Consider the following 9,635-nt stretch of genomic DNA (forward strand, 5'->3'; position numbering starts at 1 on the left):
GAGTGGAGAGCCAGCGAAAAGGCCCCTTTTGTTCCCCCCCCCCCGTGCTCCCCAACGCTTTATTTTTATAAGCGCGCGAGCCCCAGACCGACCGCGTTTACACAAAGATCACAATTGCACATTGTAGCGGCTGTGCACACTGTATTGGTGTTGGCAGCACCCCCCACGCTGGCCCCTGAGCAGGCCGACTCCTTCCAGCAGCCCCATCAGCGCAGGCAATGAGCTCAGCACAGGGGGACAGGGAGGGGGTGGCTTTCAAACAAAAATCACCCAGACCCGCACACACGCCCCGCCCGTCCATGGGAGGAAAAAACACACAACAAAGGCATTGTAAAGAGCAGGCCTGGAGGCCTGGGGCCTCAGACACTGGGCTACTGTGTGCAGGGGCCTGGCCTCTCCCCCTACAGGGGCCAGCCCTTCCAAAAAAAAAAAAAAAAACAGTGGGGGTGGGTGTTGTTGAAGCAAGGTGGTCAGATGAAGGAGAGCCAGACAGACACACACTCCCCATCCTCTTCCAGGAAAGCCAAGAGCAGGGAGAAGCAGATCCCAAGGAGAGGTGGAAGGAAGGTGAGAGGCTAGCTCTTCTGTGTCTGTCTACCCCTGCCCAGTGCCCCCCCACCCAGGGCCACTCCCATGGGAGAGGGGTGGCATGGGCCCTGGGCTTCACCTACCCAGCCACATAGAACACCCCTAGAGATGAGTTGAAATGTGGCTGGACTGGGGCTCCTTAAGGACCACAAACCGCCCTGGAAAGCTCCAGCCACGAACACAGAATGTTCTACCGGACTCTATCATCATGAGAAGCCCCAGGCAGGTGATTCTTTTGCTGGGCCTGGAGCCCTGCATCCAAGCTCTGCTGCTCAGACCTTTCTGGAGCTTCAGGGAGGATACTTCTGCACTCACAATACACTAAACTTTCCTCGTGGGCCTTCCCACCACCTGCCTCAGACCACCGGAATTGGGGACAGAGCAGGTAGCATCATCCCACTTGTCAGAAGATAGTTTGCCTCAGGAAGACTAAGTCACTAGCCCACACTCACACATGGGTAGGACTAGACACTGTGACTCCTAGTCCAGTGCTCCTTCTGCCATGCCATGCTCATAGGAAAAAGACTCTTGAAAGAGAGTGGACTAGATCACTAGCAAGACAATGCAAATGAAAACTATAATACAGCATTTTTTTCCCTATAAAATTAAGAAAAATTGTTTAGAATTATAAAACTCAATGTTGGCAAATATTTGATGAAATAGGTACTCTTCTTTATTGCTGGAAGCAATTCAGCAACCCTTCAGGAAAGCAATTGGGCAGTATGCCTAGAAAAACATAAAACTGTTTATACCCTATTTCCCATATTCCTGGGAATCATCCAAATTAACCAAAAAGTTATATGTACAAAGACGTTCACTCTAGCGTTATTTATAATCCATCATTCATTCAATACACAATTATTGACTGACCAGCACGTGGTAGGTAAGCATGGTGCGAGGAACATGAAGATGAATGAGACACAATCCAGGCTCTAAAGATCGCGACTACTGGTTGGAAGAGGTAACCAAACGACAGCTATGATATAAGGTGATGTGCGAATTAATAGCGGAGTGGATAAGGTGCTAGGGTTGGGAGATGCCTGATGACTCCAAGTCGGTCTTCCCCAAGGAGGTCTCCTACCCTGCGTCTCAAAAATGTGGAAGTAACGAAGGCAGGCCAAAGAAAAGAGGGTGTCTAGGTATCCAGCACAGAAGATCAATGGCAACAAATAGCACAGACACTGTGGAAACAGCAAGGGAGCACCGAGGGCAGTGGGATGGAGGAGGGAGAAGGAGGCGGGCCAATCCCAACCGGTCCTGGATTTATGCTCAGCAATTTGGACTGAGTCCTGTAGATCACTGTTTCCCAAAATGTTTTCTTCGAAATGTGAGTTCTCTGGAGAGCTAATGAGCACTAAACAATCAAACAGGCTCCTCTTTCTACAGCCACGTCAGAGCCGCTCAGTGCCACTGTGCGCTGTAAATCTCTAAGTGTGCAGTGTTTCCCAGTCTCTCTTACTCAGGAACCCTTTTCAAGTGGAGCATTTCACAAGCCTCCAATGTACTTTGGAAAACAGCTCCTTAAGCTCAATGGGAAAATTCCCCCCAACCAGAGCCAGCCTTAACAGAAAGCTGTGCTTCAAAAGAGGGGGTGGGCCCTGACTGGAGTCCAGACATGGGAAATCCAACAGCAAGAACACCCCAGCTCCACCCAGGACAAAGTCTGGATCTGGGGGAACACTAAAGCTCTCATCCCCATAGAGGTGACGTCAGCTGCGGGGCAGCCACGGTTCATCACGGTTCATCCTGGCCTCGCAGCCACACCCTCAGGACCACCTAACTGGCACGGCTTTTACCTCTCAAGACCATAAGGCCAACAAAGAGAGCATAAGACCTTCACTTTCTTGACAGATACATGCCCCTGTAAATTAATAACCTGGCGTCTGGTCTACCCGCCATCTCTCATTCTCTGAGCCAGGTCGAGCTCCCAAAGCCCACCGATGTTTCAGTCTCGCAGAGATGAGTCTCCGGGTCCCTCATGCTAAGGGCCATCCCCTGGAATGTAGTGAGCTCATAAAAGAGCTGCCCAAGGGTTGTCAGTCTTGGTAGCAGCTCCGTAAGCAGAGCTTATGGTTCTCTCACACCACAGCAGCGCTGGTGCCCAGCGGTGGGAGAGCCAAAGCAGAATTCCCTGAGAGGACAATTTGGCAAAGCAGACGCTGCCTCCTGAATTCTGTGTGAGAAGTATCAGTCTACGATGAAGAGCAACTTCAGAGAGTGATGCCGCCCATTAGGTAGGGTGTTGCGGACATGTGATTTCCAAGTCCTCGGAAGTCATATCTTCTCCATTCGAAGTAAATCCAGTGCCTTCTCCAGATGCTCACCAAGCAGTGGCAACCCCAACTCGACACCATTTGAATTAAGTATTATTTGACATTTTTTATGCCCAATTGCTACACAGGCCACAGAGGCACATAATGTGCCACACATGCCCCTCCAGAGGTCCAGAGATCTGTGCTGGCCCTACGCTAAAACCCACCCACGGTGATGTCCTCAGGCAGCCCGGACAGCAACATCTCGACAGGTCTCTCTTTCCTGACTGAGTTTAGTATTATTCAACCAATAGTTTCCTGGGCAATTCCTGCATTTTCCTCTATACCTTCAGCCAGGGAAAAGGAGCAGACATAGCCCCTGTCTCCAGACAGCCCCAAGGCCCACCATACAGGGACAAGCAGAGATCACAGCTGGGGACCTATTGAACCAGTCACCGTGGGAGAAGGCCCAGAACACCACAGCTCAGAGTTAACAGAGCACTTCAGGAAGAAAGCCTTCTCTGCCCCAGACCCCTGCCGGCAGAGAGGACCACGAGACTAGCGACAGACTCTGTGCGAGACCCTCCCCTGGCCCCAGACATTCTGGATTCACACATGAGTTTCCTCTGAGAAATGCCAGCCGGTGGCCATGCACAGCCTCAGGCCGCCAGCCGCCCCAGGGTCAGTTCCAGGGGAGAAATTGCTTTGGTTTAGGGTTTGGGAGTGAAAATAAACACTCTGGGTTTTATAGGTTCACCCGTGTTGGCTGCTGTTTTCCTTTCCAGCAGCTGCTCAATCAGGCCTTTCATTCAGAAGCCAGTGGCCTCTGAGGAAGCCCTGGGCAGTGCCCTCAACGCTCAAGGGATGTTTATTTGGGGGAGGGGGTGGGGCCAGAATGGAAAGTGTGACGTCTCTGCAGGCCAGCACCAGGCTGGAGCAGGCTGCAGTCCCCAGAGATGCACACTGACTCCTAGCGTGGTTCCTTGGAGGAGTTCCCTCCCTGCAGGGTCGACTGCCAGCCGGTCCCACAGAGAACCAGGGGCCTTCCACCTGGGCCCCACCTCGCCACCCGCACTACTCCCCATCCTCCCCCAAAGGAAGAGGAAACAAGGTTGTGAATTAGTCCACTTCGTTTTTTCTCAGGGTACATTCTAAGTGTCAGAAAGCCTGCTGGCAGTTTCCCAGGAAGCTGCAGCTGCAGGTAGCTGCCCGTGACCTGCCAATCCGTGAGTGAGGGTTTTGCATATGCTCTGCAGAGGGCACTCTCAGAACCCTGGACCCACGACACAAAGAAACTGCTCCATCCACCTTGTGCCTGGCTGCAGGGCTGGAGAACAGGCCCCTGAGGAGAGAGGAATGCAAGAAAGCACAGCCGCTGGGGGGAGGAGGCACCAGAGTGGCCTCCGTGTGGGGAGGGGAGGGGGCTGGGAAGGAGGACAGGCGGATGGCTATAAGCTACAGCCACATCCTGTGAACAGAAGGTCATTTTCATAGACGAGCTCAGTTCTACTCGAGGATTTGGAGGGTGGTTTGTCACTCGTCAGCTATTTTAACTCAAGCAATTGAGTTAAGCTCTCTGAGTCTTGGTTTCTTTATCTGTAAAATGGGGATGTTAAATAACTCATAGAAGAGTTGCAAGGGTTACATGGAATAATAGTAAAGCTCCTGGGCTCATGGTGAGCACTCAGTAAGTGTTAGTCCTTTAGATGTCAAGTGCTGCAGGTTCAAGAGTAAGACATGGCCTCTTCTATGAGGAGCTCGCAGTCATAGTGTGAAGCGTGTGGCAGAGACAGACGGCAATCGATCTAGGCAGTGGGTCAGGTGCTGAGAAAGAAACAACCAGCTCGGCTTGGGGAAGAGTCAGAGAGCTTCTGGGCCGGGACTTGAAGGATGAGTAGGAGTTTGCTGGGCTAAAAATAGGAAAGGAATGCATTCTAGGCAGAGAGAACACTGAGTACGAAGGCCAGGAATATGAAAGAGCACTACAAATTTTGATAAAAGGTGGTGGGGCCAGAGCTAGTGGATGAAGGGGAATCAGGGAAGGAAACTGGCACAGTCCATGGGGTTCAAATCACAAAGGAGCTAGTTGTCTGCGAAGCCAAGGAGTTGGGGATTTATCTATCAGTGTCTATATATGAAATCAGGGGAGTGACATGACCAGATCTATCTGGGGCAGTGAGGAAGGCAGCAGGGAGGCCCTGAGATGACCAGAGTATCCAGATATGAAGGGGCAAGGCCAGTTCTCAGGGACATCTCCAAGAGAGATTCAGGAGCCAGAATCAACAAGAGAGGGTGACTGACGGTTTCCAACATGATAGGTAATAGGCATGCTGACGTGACACCAGGACCAAGATAGGAAATGCAAAGTAGGCCTGGATGGTGTGTTTGGGTGTATCACAAGGAGTTCAGTTTGGACAGAAAGAACTGAGGTACCTCTGAGGCATCCAGGGGGAGATACCTAAGATGTGGCTGAACATAAGGGGCTCCTAGGAACTAAGGACTAGAGCTTCCTAACACCAGTGCCCGAAGAAGTGAACACGGACAGACTCTTGGGAACATCAGGCTTAGGGGGCAGCGAAGCACCTGAGTAGGAGCAGGTATAGCAGTAGGAGGCTGCAGGAGGCCCAGGAGAGAGGGGGCCAAGGCCAGACAGGCTTTCAGAAGGAAGTGATGGTCAGCAAAGCCAAACCCTGCAGAGGGGTCAAGCAAGTCACCTGACAATTAAGAAGCCACAGTGACCCTGGCAACAACAGCCATCTTCACAAACCTAGCAAACACTGCCCCCAACCTGCAGGAGAAGCCATGTGCTGTGTTTCCTGTGGTCCAAAGGCCCAATGGCTCAGTTCCGAGCTCTCAGTCCCTGGTCCCTGGCTCTCCTACTTTCTCCCACCTACCAGAAAAAGAGTCCTTGTCCATTGCAGGCAGGTCCCGGGCCTGGTACATGTAGCAGCGTAGGTGGTAGCGGTTCCCATCTGCACCAAGGAAGAAACAGAGATGGCAGGTGAGGGGCTTGGGGTAGCGAAGAGCTGAAATAGAGGAGAAGGTGGAGTCTGTGCCTTAAAAAAGTAGCAGACAGAGGAGATAAACAATAGAAGTGACAAGTCACACTCTGTAGGAGTGAGCCACTAACAGGTCAGAACAGACTACAGCTCAAAGGTGGACACGAGAGTGATGTGTCCTTAGGCCTGGGAAGTGTTGGGGAGAGGGGCAGAGGAGGAGAAAGAGAAGCCAAATAGATGATGGGGGACGCCAGAATGTACAAGGCCTTAAATGCCCGATTTGAAGCTTAGAGTTGACACATACACACCATGTATAGACGGGCTTATGTGTGCATGCACATGCGTGCGCACGTGTACACACACACACACACACACACACACACACACACACCCCAAAAGAGACTGACTTACCAAAAAGCACACAGACTCAGTTCTCCACAGCCCCACATATATACTTGACCATATAACCCCATTCAGACAGAAGAATAAGGTCTGTATCACCCTACAGATACCTCCAAGCATCACTTACAGTCAAAGATGCAGGAAATCGTGGGTCTGTTCACCCCAAAGCTCAAGGTAGAGATGGACGTGGAATCTTCACTCCTGTCATCCACCACGCCGCCCTGGAGACACAAAGCTGGTCAGAGCAGATTCTGACCCCGAGCCTGGGAGTGGCTAGGTGACTGGCCCAGAGAGTCGGGTCCCTGGGTTAGGAGACCTCTAGACAATGCTCATTGGCTGCCAAGAGCTGGGCCATCAGCCTCGAATTTCACTATAGGGTGTTAAGTACATCCTCTCCTACAGTCCACAGACTCCAATACCAAGTCCACAGGGAAATTCTTCTCCGTCTCTAGTGCAGACCAGACAAGGCAGAATGGAAGTTTGAATTCTTTCAGCTCAAGAGGTTGGAGTTTGATAGAAGGAAGGATTTTGAGAGGCTCTCAGGGGAAGATCCAGTGGTGATCTGCTCACTGGAATGAGTTAAGAGGAGCTTAAGTCTGGAGGGCCCGGTCTAGCATCTCTGTCCACCTCTGTATGTCATGGGGACAGTGCTAGTGCCAGGGATACATAGGCACTGAGCTGGGTCCCCAGGCTCAGGCTGAAGCCAGGGTCAGGGACAGGAGCAGGAGATGGGGTAAGTCTACATTCAGGCTCAGAAGTCAGTCTGCCAGTTTACTGTGCAGAAAGCTAAAGAGTCCCTCCCCTCCCTTGTCTTCATTACCACTGGGCTCTAACCACTGGGCCATAAACCACCTTCCCTGGACAAGATGCCCACCTCCCTGGTTCACTGATCCCTCCTTGCCACCTCTGCCATCACTGAGGTCCTGTGTGATTTGGAGGGTTTGGTGACCCAGGAGCACCCCAGGCCAGCCTTCCAGACTTGGATTCCAATGACGTCAGGCCCACCAGCCTCCCGCAGCCAGGGGCCCAGTAGGAGGGCTGAGGAGAGCTGGACAGCCCTCCTATGCTGCCTGCTACCTCTGCTGTCACTCAGATTTCTCCAAGTCCCTCTCCCCTCTCCCCACACTGTCACCTACCCCATTCCCTTGCCCAGTCCCTCTTCCTAACACACAAGCACACACATCCTTGAAAGAAAACTCTTGCCTCCCCTTGGATGGCCTGTTCATCCCACCCAGGCCCTCCCAAAATAGCCACTTCCCAAGGCCCACTGCTAAGTGCCCAGAGGCCACCTGGCTGCAGCCATTTCCTAGGAATCTTGACCTCTCCCAAGGCCCTACAGCTACACAGTCCCCCAGTGCCTCCAAATACAAAGCACACAACTACTTCTGTGGGCTAACTCCCAAATCACACCCACCCTCAGGACCTAGCTCCAGACCCCTTGTCCTAGAAGCCTCTCTGGATGCTGGTCCTCCCACTTCTGATCTACCCACACCCAAAGCCAGAACCAGCAGCATCACCCTCAGTCACCATCTGGCTCCCTGGCCTACACCCTTTGGTGACTCTCACTGCCTAGTCGGACCCTCGATGACCTGGGCTTGCTTCCCTCAAACCCAGCCCTCCGCTTCAGGCAGGCCACGCTCCTCAAAGCTGGCCCAGACTCACATCACAAGCTCATGCCATTCCCTAGCCAGAAGTACCACCGACCATCCCAGTCCTGCCCTTGTCACGCTGGGTCAACAAAGAAATGCATCCTAAAGGTAGGCCGGTCTTCCTCTGCTCCATCCCTTCAAAAGGGCCCATAAAACACACATGCAGGAAAGACATGTTCACCTGCTCTCCCGGAGGACTCACCAAAATTCTGCTACAATGGGGCGGGCTGTGAGTCCCATCACAGGACACCCCCTTCTCTGACAGGGAGACACAATGACCTCCTTCCTTTGGCCACAACTTCAACACGAGCTCTAAACCAGATTACTTGGTTTCCAATTCTGGCTCTGCCATTTACTAGCTGTGTGACTTTGGGCAGATTGCTTAACCTCTCTGAACCAGTCTCTGTAAATTTGGGAAAATTCTATAGTATCATCAGAGAGTTGTCGTGATTATTATGAGATAAATTATATGTTGTTCCTAGCACACCACCTGGCACATTATAAATGCTCAATAAAAGTTTGTTATTAATGATCTTATGAGAGAAATAAAGTACATGCGGGACAGGAGAGGGTAAGTCATAAACTATGAAGTTAGCAATTGCACTCAGAGGTGGTATTCATATATCCCATCTTTGTTCAAAATTATTCCAGGAGCTGGAAAAGTGGACATTTCAGGAGACACAGCCTTGGGCAGAAATCAAAATCAATCAGTCGAGCAATCAGTCTCTTTCCATATTCACACACATGAGCAGGATGAAAGGGAGGGATGTCATCCTGCAGACAGGGAAGGCTACTACAGACAAACCCAAAGGCCACCATGCCTGAATCCTCCCTCCCAGGCAAGGGTGGACCCCAGGCGTCCTGGGTTCCCACCAGGAGAGGCATTTGGCATGGCCACACTACATTGGCATCCCGCCAGAGCATGCGCCAAGTCCAGCAGCTAATGGCTCCCAGTTTCAGAGTCTGCAAGGCTGCACATAGGGCTGGACCTGGGGGGCCCAGCAGGCCACCCCAGGCGTGAGGTGCAGGCACGCCAAGGAAAGCAGATCAGGACGCTGGAAATGGCTCGGCCAGCCCAGGTGCAACAACGCGTAGCAAATGCAGCTCAGTGCACTTTATGGGAGGCGGGTGAAGGGGTTTCAGCTGGGGTGGGGTGGAAGGACTCCACAGCCCCTTCGCCTCAGCCTGGCAACACACATGCACCCCCGTAAGTAGGGTGCTGAGGCAAGTGCAAGGATCAAGCCCGCCTCTGCCTCCCACATGCCCTAGAATTCCTTCTCTCCGACCGACCGGGTGCCTACAGGGACCTCCCTGCTTGCGGATCACTGCCAGTGCACATCCCCACTCACCTCACACCTCCTCTAGATGGCCTCCTCAAGCCGCCGCCCGTCAGCACCACTCCCACCAAAGGCCTCTGTCTGGGGCTTTGGCAGCACTTTCTGGGTATCTGTCCAAGGGCAGGGCTGCTGCCTGCGATTAGAAAAGGTGTCCCCCTCCTTGGGATTTCCAGAAAGGCCAAGGCCAGGTATCTCAAGCCTAGCTCTGTGCCTGGCCCAGAGCAGGCTCTGGCACTGAGAATGACCATCCTTCGGAGGGAGGAACCAGTGTTGCCTCCGGGAATGCTCCTCACACTGCCCAGGCTCCTCCATATGTCCCGCCTCCAGAGGACAGCCTCCATCAGCCCCCTTCCCCTCCAGTCCACCACTCTGCCACCTCCACCCCCATCTGTCGCCCAGGTGGGTACC

General features: G+C 52.7%; 1 protein-coding gene across 1 annotated transcript in view; it reads right to left on the bottom strand.

Annotated features, from left to right (window-relative positions):
* DYSF (dysferlin) overlaps positions 1-9,635 on the bottom strand; it is a 203,049-nt gene that overhangs the window by 73,347 nt on the left and 120,067 nt on the right. Inside the window, exons 31-32 of the mRNA XM_025045188.1 lie at positions 6,369-6,462; positions 5,735-5,812 (exon numbers count right to left, since the gene is read on the bottom strand). Coding sequence (XP_024900956.1) covers positions 5,735-5,812; positions 6,369-6,462 — 172 coding nt within the window. The remainder of the gene's footprint in view (positions 1-5,734; positions 5,813-6,368; positions 6,463-9,635) is intronic.

The sequence above is a fragment of the Pteropus alecto genome, unplaced genomic scaffold, assembly GCF_000325575.1.
Source record: "Pteropus alecto unplaced genomic scaffold, ASM32557v1 scaffold131, whole genome shotgun sequence".
Taxonomy (NCBI): Eukaryota; Metazoa; Chordata; class Mammalia; order Chiroptera; family Pteropodidae; genus Pteropus; species Pteropus alecto.